The following is a 21,993-nucleotide window of genomic DNA, read 5'->3' as shown; positions in this document are numbered from 1 at the left end:
CAAAAGGCCATATCTTTGGACTCAGACCTCGGATTTTGGCCCATTTTATATTAAAATGACCGGCTCAGAAAGGTCTTTCCAATGGTCAAGACCTTTACTCGATCAGAATGGTATAAGTTAGTGAAAACGTGCGCTACCGTAACACAACCAGAATAGGAAGTCTTGGATTCAACAAATTGGGTTTTGGGCTCGATTTTTCGGCCCAAAACATGGCCCCTCAGCCGATGCACGAATTTGGGGACCTAATCTTCTATATCAAGAGACAAAAGGTTAGCTCTTAAGCTATCTAGATCTAAACCTAGTTCTAGTTCATAAAATTTAGTTTTTGTAATATAGAATTAGTTTTAATTCATTAAATTAGTTTATATAGATTAATCTAGTTAGTTGTTAGAACAAGTTTTGAATTTTAGAATAAATTACTTAGTTATATTTCAATATTTAAATTCGAATTCAATCTTTTATTCATAGATTTAATTGTTTTAAATTGATAATTAGTATTCATAATCTTAGTTCTAAATTATTTTAAATTTCAATTGTAATCCATGTTTGAATCTTAGACTATTGTTAATTTAGATTAAGAAAGTTTAATTAGTTATTCAATAATAACTTGTTTTTACTGTTCTTATGTTAATGATAGTCTAATGAATTCTAGCTAAACCTCCATTAGAGGGGTTTGATGAAACTTGGATGAAGACTTGATGTGTTATTTAGAATTATTGAATTTAAGAGTTCACTCTAGTAGGTTAGTTGATTCGCCATGAGAATGAGTTGAACTTCCTCACATGCTAATTATTAGTTGGCAGAGATTGATCATGAATAATTAGGGATCATAATTAATCTTAATTGGTTATGATTGCAATAATCTACACTAGCATATTAGGAATTTATTTAAGTAAAATAAAATCCCCCTAATTTCTTCCCCATATTTTATCCAAGTCATATTCAATTGTTTAGTTAAATTAGTATAAGTTAAATTTATATATTTAGTTTCATAGTATAAATTCCCTCTATAAATATTACTCTCACTATTGTCTCCTTGTGTTTGATTAATTGGATTCTATTACGTCTTGGTAGTTTAGGAGTGAAATGATTCCGTACTCTATATATTGCATAAATATATATATGAGAGTAGGAAATAAATAATTGATACCGTAAGAATAAGGTTAGAGTAATCTAATTGAGTTTTTACGGGTTATCAAATGGCGCTGCTGCCATCTTAAACTCTTTCAGGATAAGAATTCAATTGCTTGAATCTAAGGGGCAATCTCCCATTCTCAACCCACCCACCCTTTTTATTTTTTCATTCTTATTTCTTGTATTTTCGGTACTGTTCACTGTTTTAGGCATAGGGGCTGCATATTCACAGAGGAAAATACTGCAGTAAAGGTATTTATAAATTTCGAAAAATTCTGAAACTTTATAGGCGTAATCCTTAATGTGTTATTGAATTACTGTAATTGTTTCAGATTTTTCCTAGTTATTTTACTTAGTGAACTAATACGATCTTTACAGTGCTGCATTTCAGTTTCCAAACCGTAAGTTCTTGAAAAACAGACGAGTAAGGTTACTTATGAAGTTTCAAAAATTTTAAAATTTTTACAAGAGTATATATCCTAAGTTAGGAGTTTTCAGTAAAAATTTGACGAGTTTTTGATTTGTTTTGACCTCCTAATTAGTAGAGTGTTTCCAGTGTGTTTCTGCAGTTTTGCAAACACTTAATTTCTAGAACAACTGCCGATAAGGAGGGTTTGTAGAATTCCAATTGCTCTAAACTGTTTACAGGAATATCCATGATCTTTCAGGAGTCTCCATTAAAATTTTGGCAATTTTTTTCTTTGTTTTGATTAGTTAACCATTCCATTGTTTGTATTGTGTCTGAAAACTGTTTCACAAACTTTGAAGGGCAGTAGAAGGACTTTCATAGCTCCGATTGATTTTACATTTTACAGGCTACTTGATAGACGTCTTAGCAATCTACTGTAAAAATTTCAAATTTTTTGGAGTGCGCGACCCGCGTCCATACAAGGCAAAGTTTGAGCGCGACCTGCGCTCAAAACTATTATAACTTGAGTTCCACCTGAGCGCGACCCGCGCCCTTCACAGGCAAATTCTGAGCGCCCCCTGCGCTCAACTCACTGAAAATTGCCTCAGGCACAAGCACGACCTGCGCCCTTCACAGGCAAATTCTAAGCGCACCCGCCCCTCTTTTCGAGCAGCCCTATTTTCACAGGTCAGTCCAAACTTCTATTTCTTCAAGTTATTCGGTGTTTCTAACTTCTTCAATACACTAAGATTGCGTATACAAGACGCTATTCATAAGCGTACCAAGGAGGCATTCAAGTACTCCTTCTTCCACTCCTCGCCTCTTCTGTCAGAGGAGTTTCAATTCTAGTATAATCAGGCTTGTTTATCGTAAACATCAACGTACATGCCTATCTAGAAATTTATAGTTAGAGTTTTGTTTGCATATTAATTGTCCTATAATATATTTGTAAAACCAATATGGCATATCAATATGTAGACCAACAATCATATGATTATTATGCAAACCCTTCACCATGTTCATGCTGTGGTAGTCCTTACCATTGGGCTTCTCATTGCCCATCATATCAAGAGCAATCATGTAATTATTATGAAAACCCTTCACCATGTTCATGTTGTGGTAGTCCTGACCATTGGGCTTCTCATTGCCCATCATATCAAGAGTTTGAGCCTACTATAAGATATAATAATAATTATGAACCTCAATTTTCAAATTTTTATAGTGACCCATACAATCAAGAGTTTTCTAGTCATCCAAACCATATAGGGAGTCAACCAGTGTCGTCTAATTCTAGTTCTGTGATGAGTGTGTACAACGAACCAAACACTTTTCGGTGCACAATTTGTTCAGATCCAGACCATACTGACCATTCATGTCCCATATTTATTCAGCCTCAACCTAACCCATCACAGTACGAGATCAACCAGAGTCACTCCAACACCAATAACTATGACTATCACACACCATACCAGCCACCATGTCAGAAATTACCCACCCATCTAGTTCGCCACCCTTCCCAGACCAAATTTCTCAAACTATGCTTCAGAACCTAACTATACTTCAGAACATAGCCCAGATGATTTCCATGATCTCCTCACCTAACAAAGAACTTTCAATCTTGCTAGAGATCAACACACAACTAGAACAACCTATTCCCATAACCACACCATTCGACCTAGTTAAGACCTACCCTGAATTTCATGAATCATTACCTTTCCATGACCCTCCTATTAACCATTATGTTGACTCCACACCCCACCTGGATGAGGAAATTCTTGAAGACGACTCTTTAGGACATGTGTTGGATGACCACTCCAAATTGAGAGATGCCACCGAGGAACCTCCCATTGATCCATCTGAAGATGAATATAAGGATGACACATTAGAAGATATTTATAAAGATATGACGGAGGAAGAATTTGATAACTATTGACATTCTCTTAATATGGACCCTCCTATTGAGCATGTCCAGGCTTTTGAGTTTGCTAACTGCACTCGGCTGGATGATTCCTTAACACATTTGAATGATGCCATTGAGGATACTTATAGTGTTTTAGAGGAAGAGGGTGAGAAAATATAGATTAACAATTCTAATATAAGGCATGAACAAGGTCATGTGCAGGAATTAAAGGAAGTAACTTCTTTATCGCAATGTGAATCAAAATTTAGTTTGGCAACTGAGGAAATAACAATGGAAGAAATAGAAGAATTTCTTAAAGATAAAGCCACGAACCACAACTTTATGGATTCAGCTAAGCTAGATGAAGATTTCTATGATATCTTAAGAGCGTGTGAGGATCTACCAACTGATGAACCACCAACCAACCACCATTCACTTGAGTTACCACCTCGTATAAGCCAACCATCTACCACAACTAAGTTATCCATTCACCCACAATTTCAAAGGAACCTCAATTTTGCCCTTGAGCCAATTGCCTTAGAGACCCTCTATAAGTTTTTCAACCCTCACGATGAAGAGTGTTTGCCTAGCACACAATCCTATGAGTACACCATTCCTATAGTTGAGAGCCAAACTTTGATCAAGTGTAGTGAGAAACCTAGTTTGTCTTATTTTTTCTCATCTGACCCTCATAAAAGACATCAAGATCCATACTTCATTCCTTTCTCACCTAAAGTATCTCTGATTCATCTTTTGGGTCATTCTAACGCTTTAACACAGCTACAACATGATGGTTTGCTTATGTTCTTTGATGGGTTGCATAAGTTTTCTTTCATTCTTCTACATGATTGTTTCCAATTATACAACTTCATTCTATTTGGAGGTGCATTTAGTATCATATTTTTATGGTTAGACCCCCAACTCTTTTAACTATTAGTTTATAGTTGACCACGCATCATCTATTTTGTGCCACCCCAGTTTCTTGCTTGTTTATGGGGTGTGCTTCCTAGGAATCGACTTAAAACGACCCCATATTAAGTCTAGGGGAATCTGACTTTAAAAGACCCACATTTAAAACAAATTTTCTAAACTCTATTCTATAAAATTTGTTTGGGGGTGGGGTGTTTGGTTTTTCCATTCTTGATCACCCAAATTCCTATTCTTATCCCTTCCTCATCTTGTTGCTAGATTTCTTGTTGTTTGTTGTTTTGATGTTGTTTTTATTGTTTTTAGTAGATTGGATGTTAAGTTGTTAAATTCAGTAGTTATATTTAAATTTGGTAGTTAATTGTATTTGAATTTGAATTTGAATATAATATGGTTCTTTTCAAATTGTGCGTTAGTTTTATTGTTAATCCCACCTTCCCGAATTGTTTGGGGGTGGTATTATTTACTCTAGCATGATTTGTTATATGATCCTCCATTTTAGAAGTTGTTTTGGAGTGATGGTTGAGAATATTGCCGATATTGGCATGCCTAGGATTAGATGTGGTGGTAGGATGAAATCTATAAGAGTTTAGAAGTTACTATTCTAGATTCAGTCTAGAGATATTAGGTTTGTAATAGAATCAAGAATATGGGTTGTTTCCATTTCCGGTTTTGGAAATTTTTGTTTCCGGCAATTGCCTTAAAACTTTTTGGAAACTTCTCTATTCGTTTTGGAATCTCAAAACCTATATAAACTTCATTCATTCTCCACACAAAACTCACATCTCACCTTTCACTCCCAAGTTTTCCTTTTTCTTCTTTCTCACTTCAGCATTTCAGCACCTCGGAGTGCACCTGCGCCTCAGTGGAGCGCCACCTGCGCCCTAGGTAATCGGTCAAAATTTTTCTAAGCGACCCGCGCCATACCAAGGCCAAACCCGACCAAGCGCCAAACACCGGGAAGTCTAAATTTCACTGGAAATACCCCCAAACACCCGGAAGTCTAAATTTCACTCCAAAACACTGGAAGTCTAAATTTCACCGGCATAGGTTAGGTTGGCGACTTCAAAAACACTGTAAGTTCAAATTCTCCGGAGCGCGACCCACGCCCATACAAGGCTTCAGTTGAGCGCACCCCGCACCCTGACCCCGTGGGCACGAAAAATTCTGATTTTTTGTGGGTTATTCTAGGATCGTTTGCAGCTGTTCCAAAGGGTAGTTTTGAGATGACATCTCCTACAGTCATACCGAAATAGTTTTTCGAAGATTTGTTCCAAAGCACCACCTATAGTGCTTGGTTTTGCGAGGTGATCATACACGTAGACTGGGAACCGCTAATGGTAAGACTTGATGAACATTATTCTCTAGCACTTACATCTTATTTTTATGATAATTGCATGTTCTTTGATAGACCGGATGGAGAACAAGTGTTCTCCATCACCATTGAGGATGAACCAATGGAAATTACCAGGTTCTTTCTAGCATTTGTTCTTGGACTTGCTATGCCCGCTGAAATACAAGACCCATGAGGCTATTGGGTAGATAATATGTATGTCTACACTTATGAGTTTTTGCATGAGGCTTATGGGGCAGGAATTTTCCGTATCGAGGACCAAGGGGAATACAACGTCGCCCTTAGTAGCCTGTCTATGAACGTGGGCACTGTTATGTTTTGGATCCTGCTAAACATATTAGGGGAATGACATTTTTCTTATGTGAAGAAAGCCACTTGCAGCGTTTTCCTTGCTTTAGCTACGGGACGTATGTTTTATGACCTTCCCCGAACCTTACTTTCTTGTTTAGCGCAAGCCCATAGCATGAGGCATAAGTACCTTCTTATGCTTGTTTTAGTTTGCCGTATTATGCTATGTTTCTTCCCTATTTTTTGTACCCGTTTCACGGATTGGGTTGGGGTCGACATTGTGAGACCCACTAACAGTATTATTCGATCTTTCCGTGCAATGACTTGGCAAGGGTGGAGGATACAACCTTATCAAGTTGCACCTTACACCCCATCCGACCAAGTGGCACTTAATAGGTTAGCAATAGTAGATGATAAATGGCGTGAAGCCTGGCAAATTATCATGGCATGGTAGATGTGAAGGAACCTCATTTCTTTATAGAAGAGGTTGACAACGCTTAAATGCTGGAGATAAGGTAAGTTTTTAGTTTCAGTTAGTGTCTGCTTATGTCCCAAGCAATTTAATTCTTGTTAACCCCATAACGGGTGGAACTCAGATAGAGTTGCGTCTGTTTTATTTTTCTATACTAGTATGTTTTAACCTTATTTTGCAGATGTTCCAGAATTTCACGTGTTTCCATGATATTTTTCTACTATTTTTATTTAAATACTTTGAGGACAAAGCATGCTTCTTGTTTGGGGGTGGCATTTATCATGTAATTGTCACTTTTGTAATCCTTATTCTTTATTAATCAATTACCTTTAGCAAAAAAAAAAAAATTGTTTAGGGGTGGCATAGAAACATGTGTAATTAAGGCATTTGTTAGGATATAGATATGTATAATATGCACTTGTTTTCTGGTAAAAATTTCAAAAATTTAAAAATATAAATAAAAAGTTATGCTATACACTTAGGAATATTGGTATTGCTTTCTTTCTCTATGATCTTAATAATCTAGAAGTCTCATGTAGCTTTTGTATTAGAATAGTTTTAGAAACTTAGATTAATATATAGGTAATAATCTTTGCATCTATCTATAAATATATTACATGAGTATCTATAATTGTTTGGCAGTAAGTTTATGAAATCTAGGCTAGAGTACTTATTCTACAAATCCTATGAGAATATAGCCTAAAGCCTTATATGAGTGAAATATTTGAGAAATGACACAAGGGAGAAGTAAAATCCGGATAGAGAAATCACACGTTCTCTTGCTTGATCACTATACCATATCCTAAGCGAGAATTTAGGCCCTTTTTGGATCGATATAGCCAAAAATTCAAACCTTATGAAATTATTTTATGCTAGTCGCCCCTCTGAGCCTTTCTTTAGCCTTTCATAAACCACAATTCCTTACCTTTTACAAAACAAAATAAAAATAAAAATCAGCCTACCAATTCTTTGAATGAGTCTGAGAATAGAGATGAAGAATAGAAAGGAGAAAGACCTTTGAAATCAAGAATTTGTTAGTCGCTTCAAATAAGAAAAGAAAGTTTCCATCCAAATAAAAAAAATAATCAAAAAAATAAAAATAAAGAGTTAGAACTCCAAAAATAGAATCAAAAGAGTCAAAAGCCAAAGAAAAAGAAAAATATGGCTAAGGATGGAAACAAAGTGTAGAAGCAAAAGTAAAGAACAAGATTTTCTCTAGTTACATAATATGAAGACTCTATTATCTCAAACTTGTCCTCTTTGAATATCCATTTCCTTCCTTCTTAAACCATCTCCTAATCCCAACACCTAATAAAGACCTCTAGCTCAATTAGGAATAGGTTAGTGTGATAGTAAGTGGCAGATGTGTTTGATCGACTCCGGCTTCCTTGTGTGTCATTGAGATTGTAAGGTAAAGTGTGCCCACTGCACACTGGAGTAGCAAAACTTGAGCAGAAAAATTAGAGTGGTTTTTGTCTTGACATTTATGTGAGGACCTATTTAAGGACGCTATTCCGAGTTTTCAGAAACGGACCTGCTAGTGCATTTCGTAGTATTACTCATTATATATATGTTTATTCGTAGATGATTGATTATTATGCATATATTAGCCAAGTTTCAACTTGATTATTCTGTATCCATTGCTAGTGAGATGTATAGATAATTGAGACATAAATAAGAAAATAATAGTTTTATTTCTTAGTCGTTGTAGTATAGATGAAGTTTGTGAGTACCTTCACTGGAAAACTCTCATGAGGCTATAACTCGTCCACTAGGGAATTCCTAGTGGTTTAAGGCCTTGTTGCATATGGTCAATGCAATCGCATTCGGGGAAACGAGACTAGTTAGAACTCCATTTTTGGTCACTTATTCTAATTTCTCATATTTGCTTGAGGACAAGCAAAATGCTGTTTGGAGGTGGTTTGATAAGAGCCCAAAACTGTAGTTTTAACCCCTTAACAATATTGCTGTTAGACTAATTATGTGATTAATAATATAGGTTTATCACTAATTACGTGCTTTTGAGTATTTCAGGCTTTGGAGTTGAATAAATGTAAATTCGTTACTAATTAGGCGCTAAAATGAGCTAAAGGGATTGTTATGAAAGTTCTATGAAGAAAAGCCAAGTTTCATGGAGAAAAAGTCCTTAAAAAGCCCAAGTTAAAGCTGTTAAGTGAAAGTCAAACCGGATTAGAAAGCTCAAGAAAAGTCAACAGAACTTCAAAAGGCCATATATTTGGACTCAGACCTCGGATTTGGGCCCATGTTATATCAAAATGACCAGCTCAAAAAGCTCTTTCCAATGGTCTAGACCTTAAATCGATCAGAATAGTATACGTTGGTGAAAACTCATGCTACAGTAACACAACCATAATAGGAAGTCTTGGATTCAACAAATTAGGTTTTGGGCTTGATTTTTCGGCCCAAAACATGGCTCCTCAGCCTATGTACGAAATTGGGGATCTAATCTTCTATATCAAGAGACAAAGTCTTAGCTCTTATGCTATCTAGATCTAAAGCTAGTTCTAGTTCATAAAATTTAGTTTTTGTAATATAGAATTAGTTTTAATTCATTAAATTAGTTTATATAGATTAATCTAGTCAGTTGTCAATTTTATTAGTTGTTAGAACAAGTTTTAAATTTTAGAATAAATTACTTAGTTATATTTCAATATTTAAATTCGAATTCAATCTATCATTCATAGATTTAGTTGTTTTAAATTGATAATTAGTATTCATAATCTTAGTTCTAAATTAGTTTAAATTTCAATTATAATCCATGTTTGAATCTTAGACTATTGTTAATTTAGATTAAGAAAGTTTAATTAGTTATTCAATAATGACTTATTTTTATTGTTCTTATGTTAATGATAGTCTAATGAATTCTAGCTAAACCTCCATTAGAGGGGTTTGATGAAACTTGGATGAAGACTTGATGTGTTAGTTAGAATTATTGCATTTAAGAGTTCACTCTAGTAGGTTAGTTGATTCGCCATGAGAATGGGTTGAACTTTCTCACATGCTAATTATTAGTTGGTAGAGATTGCCATGAATAATTAGGGATCACAATTAATCTTAATTGGTTATGATTGCAATAATCTACACTAGCATATTAGGAATTTATTTAAGTAAAATAAAACCCCCCTATTTTTTCCCCATATTTTATCCAAGTCATATTCAATTGTTTAGTTAAATTAGTATAAGTTAAATTTATATATTTAGTTTCATAGTATAAATTCCCTCTATAAATATTACTCTCACTATTATCTCCTTGTGCTTGATTAATTGGATTTTATTACGTCTTGGTAGTTTAGGAGTGGAACGATTCCTTACTCTATATATTGCATAAATCTATATGTGAGAGTAGGAAATAAATAATTGATACCGTAAGAATAAGGTTAGAGTAATCTAATTGAGTTTTTACGGGTTATCAGGCATCAAGATTCAAGACACCACCAGCTGGCTGTTTAAATTTGGTAAAAAAAATGTTATATGTCCAACTATCTGCCCCAAAAACACATGAATAGTGTGAAATAAGGGTAATTGCCTGAATCGCCATAATAAATACACATTGTTCTCCAACCGGCCATGCCATTCAATTTTAACCAATTCAACGGGTTTTTGACCCTTTTGCACTTCTATACCACTCTCTCTCTCCTCCTGCCACACTCTCTCTCCTCTGCAACACACTCTCTCTCCTCTTGTACATCTGATGTTGACATGCACAGTCATATCTATCCGTTAGATTCTCTTAGCGATACGTACCAGCGATTAATGACTGTTGGATTTCAACCCAGCAAAATTGAAAACCGACTTTAGCTATTTTGGGATCACGAACCAGCAACTTATAGATCTACTATCAGCAACTTTTACATTGTTTTTGTTGTACAGACATGTAACAACGTTCACCTCAATTTTTGTGCCAAACTATAAAACTATAAAAGTGTTCACCTCGATTTTTGTGCCAAAGCTTCCAGTTTTTTTACTTTATCTTCTTGGTTATCCTCTCCTTCGTGATTTTGGTAAGGTTTTTCATGGAGGACAAGAACAAAAATCTTGATAATGGATTTTTCTAAGGTTCATCTTCTTGATTATCCTCTCCCTCTACGGTTGTCATTGTTTATTGATATGTTTTGAACTTTGGTTTGTTGTCTTCAGTGTTGGTTTCTTTCTAGGTCGTCTTGGGTTTGTTTTTACGTAGTAGTGTATAGAGTTTTTTAAGGTTTCCATAGTTGTGTTTACTATTTCCATGTTGATTTTGTTCTTGTTGTATGGAGTGAAGAAGTATGTAATAGGTGAGGTGAAATTGAGAGTGTTTGATTTGTATATTTTTTTAGAAGGATTCATGTGTCTTGTGGAAGGTTTGTCCAAGCGCATGAAATTGAGTTTTTGTATGATGTACTTGATGAACAAGTCCCTTTCTAGATCGATGAAAAAATTGACTACTTGAATATGATTCAAAAGCAGAAGAAGATTGCTGAGCAGTCATTGCGGTGAGCTTGGGTTAAGTCTCGGTTCTGCTAGGTTTTAGCAATGAAGACTCCTGGGATGCCACCGTAAGCGACACTTACATGTACCGTCAGCAACTTGAGTTTGTTTTTACGTAGTAGTGTATAGAGTTTTTTTTATGGTTTCCATAGTTGTGTTTACTATTTCCATATTGATTTTGTTCTTCCCTTGTTCTTTTTGCATGGAGTGAAGAAGTATGTAATAGGTGAGGTGAAATTGAGAGTGTTTGATGTGTATATTTTCTTAGAAAGATTCATGTGTCTTGTGGAAGGTTTTTCCAAGCGCATGAAATTAAGTTTTTGTATGATGTGCTTGATGAACAAGTCCCTTTCTAGATTGATGAAAAAATTGACTACTTGAATATGATTCAAAAGCAGCAGAAGATAGCTGCACAATCATTGCGGTGAGCTTGGGTTCAGTTATAGTTCTACCAGGTTTTAGCAATGAAGACTCCTGGGATGCCACCGTAAGCGACACTTACATGTACCATCAGCAACTTGAGTTTGTTTTTACGTAGTAGTGTATAGAGTTTTTTTTTAAGGTTTCCAAGTTCTGTTTACTATTTCCATATTGATTTTGTTCTTCCCTTGTTCATTTTGCATGGAGTGAAGAAGTATGTAACAGGTGAGGTGAAATTGAGAGTGTTTGATGTGTATATTTTCTTAGAAGGATTCATGTGTCTTGTGGAAGGTTTTTCCAAGCGCATGAAATTGAGTTTTTGTATGATGTACTTGATGAACAAGTCCCTTTCTAGATCGATGAAAAAATTGACTACTTGAATATGATTCAAGGCGTGATACAAAAGCAGAAGAAGACAACTGAGCAGTCATTGTGGTGAGCTTGGATTGCCTTTTCAATCACGGTTTTGCCAGGTTTTAGCAATGAAGACTCTTTGGATGTCACCATAAGCGACTTGGGTTTCTTTTGAAATCCCAATACCACTTCCACTTCACATATTACCTTATGGAGTTTTGGAAGTATGTTTCAATGTATAAGTTTCTGCTTGAATCGATGTAATGGTATTTTGTGGTTTGTGAAATAGACAGTTTATTGTGCTTGAGTGTCAGCACAGAAACTGTTGATGTTTATATGTTTTGTTTGTGATTATATCAGGGGTACCCTTATATCATTGTTATTGTTTATAATGAGATAATGAGACCCTAATAGAAAGGAAAGAAATCTGGGTAGAAATATGTATGGAAACTCAATAAGAAGACAAAAAGAAAAAATGCATTTAACATTCACAAAACTGGGCTGGACGTGTTATTCGAAATGGAGGTATTTGGCAGCGTTTTATGTATGATTATATCAGCAACTGAAGCCATAAACAAGAACATAATTAAGACTATCAGGTTGACTTTAATATACACCTATAACTTATGTACAAAATAGTATTATCCAATAACAAGTTAAACAAAGTTAACTTTGATAAGTTTATTCAACCCTTTATTCAATATCAAGTAAAGAAAAAGTGTAGCATTTAATAACACATACTAGCATCTCAGTTCCATATTTCACCATTGTTCCCACCCAACTCTGTTATAAGCTTGTCCGTAGTTCAATATTTAAAAAGTTTTCTTATACAAATAGCCAAAATGTTAGGATGTCCCACCCTTTGTAAAATGACCAGACTCAGAAGTTGCTGATAGTTAGTACTTCAGAATATGTTTGTACTAAGATAAACTGGTGAGATGAAGAATCTAGTTTGGGCGGGAAAAATCTTTGCCACATGTTAGGAACGATACGATAACATTAATTATTCGCCGAACTGTTGAAGAAATGATGGGTTTTTTAACCTTTAACTGGCACGTGTCGGTAGTAATATGTTTGAGGTTATAAGGACTATTCAGTGTTCATATTTGGACAAAAAAAAACCACCCAAAATCCCTAATTTTCTGACCATTTCCAATCTTTCAAAATGAGAAAGCTTAATTTGACTGTTCGTATGTCACTCGATAAAATACATAAATTGTTCAAGACATTTACTATTGAAGAGAGGGAAGATTTTGAGAAGTCTTGTTTCGGTAAGTTTTTAAGCATTAACGAGAGAATGCACACCACTACTACGCTAGTGTATGCTGTTTTGGGACACAAGTAGGTAAACTTTGCTACCGAATCGGTAAGAAGGATTTGGTGTTTAAGAAAAGTGATGTTGCTCTTATAATGGGTCTTAGTGTGAAGCCGGTTTCTAATTCATTCTACACGGCAGACATCAAGATCCCATCCCAATTTCGTGCAAGGTTTTTTAAAGGAACCACGATTTCTGAAACAGAAATATTGGAAGCTAGAAACTTGGCAAAATCTAGTGTTGGTGAAGAAAGTCAGAATGATGTGTTTAGGCTGAATAGGTTGTATATACTGTTGCAAGTTGTTGTGCTTCCGTGATCTGCTAGGGCAGTTGATGGGAGGTATATTGATCCGGCCGAATTTAAATGCATTTGACAGCTTTCCTTGGGGCACACCTCTGTTTGAATTGTTGGCAGAGTCTTTGGAAGACATGTCTAACCTGGTGAGTGTTAGAAAGGATTCTTTTGCAGTTTATGGTTGTTTAATTTGTTTTGTTATTTGGGTATATCTTCACATCTCATCTCTTGGGGCTCGGAGACAAGTTGATGGTAGGTTCCCCAGAATACTAGATTGGGTAGACTTGCTTTCCAGAAACATACATCTACATACTTATCAGAAAAAACTTCAGCCTCTTAAGGGGAAGGCAGTGGTGTTGGAAAATCTAGATCTTTCTGAAGGAGAACTGAATGAAGAAGTGCTAAAGGATGCTTTGGGGCAACAACCCATGCAAAGTGGTGCTGCAGTTTCAGGGACATACAATAATGAGGAACTTTTTCAAAGACAGGTAAAAATAATTAAAGGCCTTGCAAGTAACTTGTTGTCTTTTGACATTTGAAGTACTCACATAATCTTATAATGTTATAGAAGTTGTAATATGATAATGGAATTGCAAATGTTGTTAGGACCCATGTTGTTAATCAAGCACTGATAATGTGTTGTTATGGAACTGTATGTTGCAGCATTGTTTCATATATGAGGCAGTAATATGTTATGGTACCATGAGTGAGCTATTATTAAACACTATATATCATCAACTACAATGTATAAATAGTGAAGTGGGATCTTGTATGTTAAACCCAGAATGATAATAGGGTACCCATGATACCCTTTTGGGTAACCAGTTTGACATGGGTACCCTTTTGACATTTGAAGTACTCATATAATCTTATTTACAAGTTATAGAAAGTTGTAATATGATATAGGTACCCTATTATATAATCTTGAATTGGAATTGCAAATGTTGTTAGGACCCATGTTCTTATATGAAGCACTGAGAAATGTGTTGTTCTGGAACTGCATGTTGCAGTATTGTTCCATATATGAGTGAGCTATTGGGAAACATGATATGTTAGCCACTACAATGTATCTGTAGTGGTTTACAAATAGTGAAGTGGTATCTTGCATGTTGATCCCAGAATGATAATAGGGTACCCATGATATGGGTAACCAGTTTTTAACATTTGAAGTACTAATATAATCTTATTTAAAATGTTATAGAAAGTTGTAATATGATATGGGTACCCTATTATATAGTCTTGAATTGAAATTGCAAATGATGTTAGGACCTATGTTGTTATATGAAGCACTGATAATGTGTTGTTATGGAACTGCATGTTGCAGCATTGTTTCATATATGAGTGAGCTATTGGGAAACATGATATGTCAGCCACTACAATGTATCTGTAGTGGTTTACAAATATTGAAGTGGGATCTTACTTATATTCTTTGTTATGTGATCTGATTAATCTAAAACAGGTCAGTAAGGAGGCTAGGGTTGTTGGGGATATACTCCAGAGTGAAATAAGGACTGGCATGGAAACAATAATTTAAGAGATTGCTCATGGTGGGTTGAAAGGTGGTATGGAAAGTTCAGAGATTGAGGTTGTGAAAGGGCCTGGAACAAGGGGTAAAACAAGGAGTAAAACAAGGAGTCGGAGTAGAACAAGGAGCAGAAGTTTAGAGGTTAAGGTTATGAAAGGTGCTGATGCTAGAACAAGGAGTAGAACTAGAAGCCCAAGCCCAAAGAAGCCAAGCAATGTAGGTTCTAATGCTAAACTGAAAACACCAACAAGGTCTTCCCAGAAGAAGTCTACCCCGGAGAAGTCTTCCCAGAAGAAGGTTTACTCAGAACCTAAGAAAGGGAGTTCATCTGTTTCTAAGAAAGTTACCTTTGAGGTTTCTCCTAGTTCCTCAAATAAAAGAAAAAGAACATTGGACAAGGACCAAAGCCTTGAAGTTGAGGGAGATACTTCAAAACCTGCTCAGTATGAAAGAAAGAAAAGGAAAGTGGTCAAAGTTTGTGGTACTCGAGTTTAGCCATCTAGGGCAAGCAAAGATGAGGATATAAAGGCTAGTGAGAGGCAAAATTTGAAGAAAAAATATCAAATCAGTAAGAGAACAAGGGAAAGGGAGCTGAAACTTAAGGAAGCTGAGACACCCAAACAAAGAAGGAAGTTGATCCAGGCTGAGTCAGATGAAGATGAAGATGTTGCACAACAACAAAAAGGGAAAAATGATATGGAGTCAGTTGCTGCAAGTGCTTTGTAGGAGATTAGTGAGGTCATACCCAGAGGGACATACCAAGAACATAATGTGGAGCCGAGGGAGGACCTCGTGGGGGGATACTGATGCTATAGTACCTTATGCTGAATCTTCAATGCTTGATCATGTTCCCTTTTACTCTTCTTTGTCATCTGGGGATCTTGATGGGGTATTATATCCTTTGGCATCTATTTTAGTCCTTCCTCTTGGTGATCTTGATGGGGAAGAAGTCCTGAATAGAGAAATGGAAAAATTCAGTTTTGTTTCTCTATTGGCTGGAAGTGCAGAGCTCTCTGACATAACTGAATTGCAAGCCCTATCACCATTAGAAGGAGTAAGTACTGAACATGATGTGGAAGCTGTAGATGATGATCAGAACACTGATGGTCAGCATGATGCTGGTGTTGTGGAGGATCTTGATGTGGTACTCATCCACATTTAGATGGAGAAGGAAATGGATAAGAAAAGTGCAGAGAGTGGCCGTAGAAGAAGGAGGAGGGAGAAAAAACTGGGAAAAGAAAGTACTATTTTATGGGAAGAGAAGATGGGAAAAGACTGTGACTCATTAATCAAGGTTGCTATGTCATCAACCTTTTACAAGAAAACAACTACCATAGGTGAGGTAAATGTTGTCAATTATTACTGGAGAAAGTACAGTAGGAAGAAGAATAAACAGAACTCTCCAGATATGAGACTTTTTGGGTATGATCAAGTTATTTCAGTGCATAATTTTCATTCGTTACATGGAAGACAATGGGTGGATGGTGAGGTAATGAATCTACCATAAGTAATTTGCTCTAAAACTATCAGCAACTTGGTATTAATGTGCAAAGTAAACTACTACATAAAGTTAATTGTTTCTAATTCCTATTTGATTATTTTATAAGTTCTCAGCTTGTATGTCAAGCTATTGATAAGGTGGTATAAGCAGCACTGTAAGGAACATGCCATTCTGGAAGATGAAGTGTATACTGTTGTGGAGGATGTTTACTTTGTTGTGAGTTCTCTATACTTTAATACTAAGTTTCTATTAAAGCTTACTCACTAATCTTACTTAAGTTTGATAAGCTTAATCAAATCATTTGTGGATGTAGAAATTTATGATAAGAGAGTATGGGATATTCAAGAATAAGCTATAAGACCCAAGTTTTCGAGTTGCAAGCCTAGAGGAAAGAGTGGTTAATGGTTTGTACCATATAGATGAAATTGTGAAAGAGTATTTGGACCCCATTGATGGAAGGATTAGAAATCAACCACACCCATTATAGGGTAAGGGAGTAATTGTACCTCTTCAAGTTCATGGTAGTCACTGGATTGTTGATGTCTTTAACTTTAAAGAGATGAAAGTGTGCACCTATGATTCTCTTGGTGGAAAGCAAATTTCTGATGAACAACTAGCTTTGGAGAGAATGATTCCTTATGTGCTCAGGTGTGTTGATCCAAGCTCCACTGTTGATTTGAACACACCATGGGCTCGTGAATTTGTTAGTGTCACACAACAACCAGATTCCAACAGCTGTGGGTTATATTGCCTTGCCTTTATTGATAGTCTTCTTAGAGGTGTTCCTGAGAGGGTAAACAATATTGACATGCAACCATTTAGAATGCGGCTGAGGATTGGAATGGACATTATATCCTGTGGATTAAATCCAGATGAAGTGGCTAAGAAGAGAACAAAATTTGAAATGCGGTTGACAGAAGAAAGTCAGCACCTAGCAGCTACTGGGATAGAGGTACTGAAGCATGTGCCCAAGGATGTAGCAACTACTGGGACAGAGGTACTGAAGCAAGTTAACTTTGTCATAGAGCTAGAGAGTGAAGCAGATTCAACTATAATTGACAAAGAGCTCAAGGATGCTGAAGCAGCTAATGAGATAAAGGATGATGAAGCTGAAATTGAGCAAGTGGACAAAGATGTTGAACTTGCTACTCTGAACTAAGTGGAGACGGAGCAATGCCAACAAAGTGAAAAGCAGATGCAGCTACAAGTGAGGAAGTGCAAGAGGATGTTGAACCTGTTACTACTGAGTGGGTCCAAGTGGGGACGGAGCAATGCCCACAAAGTGAAGCAGATGCAGCTGTATGTGAGAAGGAGGATGTTGAACCTGATGCTGAGGAGGCTGTTGAACTTGCTGCTGAGGAGGATGCTGAACCTACTGTTGCGGAGGATGTTGAACCTGTTACTAAGGAGGCTGTTGAACCAGTTGCTGAGTTGGTCCAAGTGGAGGCTAACCAATGCCAACATAGTGAAGCAGATGCAATAGCTGGAATTGAGCAAGTGAAGGAGGATGCAGAAGCTGCTACTGAGGACCAACTTAACATTGAACCAGATGAAGTGAATCATGTTGAAACAGTTGGAACACAGGTACAGCTGAAGGATGTAGAAAACAACAAAGGTAAAGATGCTGAAGATGGGTCTGCTGACCAGCAGGAGAACATAGCTGAAGATAAGAACTAGGGGACATCGAAATGCTCTCATTTTCAGATGTTTGTTATTATTTTGGAACTTATGTGTCTAATTTCGCAGTGCTCCGTTCTGATAAACATAATATTTTGAAGTCAGTGGTTTGTTAAGATAGCGTATCTAAACAATACACAAAACACTTGAAATTAGTATTTGTTTAGATAATTTTCAAGTTACAATCCTAAGTGTTTCAATTGAGGCGTTAATTTTATAGTATTTTTTATAGTATTTTTTTTTTTGCTACCTTACATATTGATAACTTCAATAGACAAAACACCTGCAAGTATAAACAACAAAATACCATTACATTGATTCCCAAATAACTTACATAGTCATTGAAAGGCAAACGAAAATCCAAATAACATTATTTTGAAGGGGTTTGAACTCAGTGGGTTGTTTAGATAACGGCCCTAGATAACGTCTCTAATTTTCAAGTTACAATCCTAAGTGTTTCAATTGTAGCGTTAATTTTAACCCATAATTTTATAGTATTTTTTATAGTATTTGTTTTTTTTTGCCTACATATTGATAACTTCAATAGATAGAACACCTGCAAGTATACCCAACAACAAAATACCATTACATTGATTACCAAATAACTTACATAGTCATTGAAAGGCCCAAGAAAATCCAAATAACATTACGAGATTAGTTGCTGATAGTACTTATATTGGTCGCTGATAGTTAACTCAAATGTTGTCTTCCTTGGTAAAATTAGCCGGAACCCCAGCTGAAAAGTCAATCCAAGCAGCATCATCTGTTGCATTAGGGCAGGTTGCTCTGTTGTGTCCAAGGGCACCACAACGGCTGCACCTTCTCCTTTGCACTGGCACACCCTCTCCTTTAGAACATTTCCTCTTCTTTTAGGGCTTGCCAGGCATTACCTCATCGAGGTCTAACCATGATGTTGTAACTTCCCTAATGCCACTGTTCTTTGCCCTTCATCGATGTCTAATTATCTTGATAGGTATCCATCATCGTTTTCTTTGAGTAGCACAGCAGGCAGAAGTCATATACACAAAACCGACCATCGTCAATGGCTTTCATTGCATGGCTGCAAGGAATACCAACTTGTTGAAAAAAACCACATGTACAATATTTTTTTAGTAGGTCAACTGTATCCGTGCGCCCTACGCTGGTAACCGAGTAAACGTACTCACTAGCCCTTATTGTAGTGAACGATTGACTAACATAACGAGAGGAAATGATTACATCCTCAGCTTTGTCTTCAGCTTCGAAGCCATGACCCGATAGTCATAAAAGTGCCTTATAATGTTCATTCAAATACCATTTAGCAGAGATGTAATTGGCATAGCTCGCTCAGGCATAATCATCTTATTCCAACTCTCGATATGATTTGTATAACAAATTCTATACCTTCTCATTTCAGCATTGGCAAATGACCACTGTTCCTTCGGAATCTTTATTATTTTTGTGTAGCCTTTACTATCACTACACCAAATGTGACACATGATTCTCACAAAGTCAGTTTTATCATAAGTTTCTACAGTGGCCTTAACTCTCCCTTTGGTGTCTTCTTTGCTAACATTGTTGGAGATATATTGTGCACAAAAGCAATGGTATGCATTTGGAAGAATTTTTGGCACTGCCTGGAGAATGCTTGTATGCCTATCTGATAATAGAACAAACTTATATGTAGGACAACTACAACATCTCTGAGTTTTTGAAGAAACCAATCCCAATGTTCATTATTCTCTTTTGGGACTACACCAACTGCAATTGGAAAGCAATGACTATCTCCATCAACAGAAAGAGCAGTTAGGATGATAGACTTGTATCTGCCCTTCATGAAAGTTCCATCGATCATAATCAATGGACGAAGGCACCTTCTGTAGGCACGAACAGTTACGCCATAGCTTACAAACAAACGCTCAAACCTGTGCTCGCTTGTTGTTATTATATCAGTGTGGCAATCTGGATCAATTTTCTTCAGTTCTTTAAAATAAATTGGCAGCATCTGGTATGATTGACTGAAGCTGCCTCTTATCTACATCGAAACAAAATACACCAGCTCAAGTTACATATGCCTATTTGATACACGCCATGACAGATACAAGTTAATCGAAAAGATGATACATGTTATTCATATCATACTATAAAGAATAATTCGGTGTACATAGTATACCCTAAACATAGAATTATAATAAGACTTTATATATTGCTACTAGTTATCCTTATAGTTGCTGACAGTTACAATAGTACTCTGACCTTTTCTAACATAATTTCTCTAGCCCTCCACGAAACTTTATATGTCACATCAGTTAGTTGTGACTGTTTCACCTCCAACTGAAGGTTCTTTGCAGTTAGTTCTTCATTGTCCTTAAGCTTGGACATAACAATTTATGAAACCCACTTTGCGTCTGCTTGTGAATTTTTAGAAACATCCTTATCTTGTGCACAAGTGTGTGCATCTCTAAAAGTTATAACCACCCACATATCAGATCGAGTTGCAGGTTTTGCATACAAATGAAATGGACAGTTAGTTGCCTTACACTTGATTACCAACTTTTGGGAGGTAGTATTGCAACGACGTAAATCAAACATGTGTGCAATTGCATAAGATTTCATGTCTTTCACCAGATCATCTCGAGTGGCGTAGTGCTGACCTACTTTAGGGGGTACAAACTTCAACCCCTCATTACAAGGATTTACAACCTCACTTTGGTTCGTAGTGGTTTTTATACTATGAGAACCACACAAAGGATCATATCCTTGATGTAGGTCTTCAGAATTCAGATCTTTAGCACCAATAACGTTAGCATCAACCGTTCCCTCTAATTCGAAAGCAATCTCACCTTCTTCATCACCATCACTCACAACTGTCATAGGTGTGTCCCCCCACAAATACTCTTGACTTCAATTCGGAGTCGACCATATATCGCCATCATCATGATCGTATTCTTCAACTTGATCATCTTCATCATCTTCAACTACCACAACTTCACCCGCAGCAGCATCTTCATATTCATTTTGAAATTCAACATCCTCATTACTTCGAGAACTGCCGATTATGTTTTCTTGAGGAATGTCAGTTGTATCAACTAAATCATTTAGTATTTGAACTTCATTTTCATATTTATTTTGAAATTCAACCTCCTCATTACTTCGAGAACTGCCAATTATGTTTTCTTTAGGAATGTCAGCTGTATCAACTAAATTATTTAGTATTTGAACTTCATCTTCATTTTGAAATTCAACCTCCTCATTACTTCGAGGACTGGCAATTATGTATTCTTCAGGAATGTCAGCTGTATCTCCATATGGATTTTGAGAATCAAACTCTTCATAGTCTAGTTCATCAGCATCTTCAATACCAGTTGGATCATCCTTTACATTATAATAGGTCAACCATTAGTGCATGGACTATCAGCGACTAAAACTATATCCCCTGTAATGTTTATACTGCTCACCTTCAATGACAATTGGAAGAGGTATCCTTTCTTCTATTGATTTGCAACTACCAACTGCACTTGAGCTTCCCTTTGGGAACAAATCTAAAATGGTTACTAAATGTGAGTAATTGAACTGACATTTATGCGTAACTAATATATTTACAGGTGTACTACTTGTTCCCCATCCTTCACCTGCCATGACTTTTTTGAACGACTCCAAGCTGTGTGGGACATTTTCAACGACATTTTCATTTTCCACATCTTGCAATTGACGAGTTGCAGTTGAAGGTTGTTCTAGTGGATTTGTCACGGGGAACACAGCGTTTATAACCGTCAGCAACCAAACCATTTACTGGAACTAAGAATAACTAAAATAAAATTAGTGATTTACCTATTGGTTCGTCCACAAGTCTAAATTGATTGAAAGAATCTTTCTGTTGAGTTAACACTTTTTCTTTCAAAAAAGATTGTTTCCTTGGAGAATCAGTAATTGGAATTTCTTCATTGAGTTTCTT

At 36.2% G+C, this 21,993-nt stretch overlaps 1 protein-coding gene across 1 annotated transcript; it reads right to left on the bottom strand.

Moving 5' to 3' along the window:
* Window positions 1-19,569: 19,569 nt before the first annotated feature.
* LOC147506142 (uncharacterized) lies at window positions 19,570-20,420 on the bottom strand. Its single transcript, XM_086605707.1, has 2 exons — window positions 20,295-20,420; window positions 19,570-20,073 (listed from the first exon to the last, which is right to left on the bottom strand). Exons 1-2 carry the CDS (start codon window positions 20,418-20,420, stop codon window positions 19,570-19,572), a joined length of 630 nt encoding a protein of 209 aa, XP_086461833.1.
* Window positions 20,421-21,993: the final 1,573 nt, after the last annotated feature.

This window comes from Coptis chinensis, chromosome 4 (genome assembly GCF_015680905.1).
Source record: "Coptis chinensis isolate HL-2020 chromosome 4, ASM1568090v1, whole genome shotgun sequence".
NCBI classification, from domain to species: Eukaryota; Viridiplantae; Streptophyta; class Magnoliopsida; order Ranunculales; family Ranunculaceae; genus Coptis; species Coptis chinensis.
Note: the sequence above shows the minus strand (reverse complement) of the source record. Positions and strands in the feature narration are given on the sequence as shown.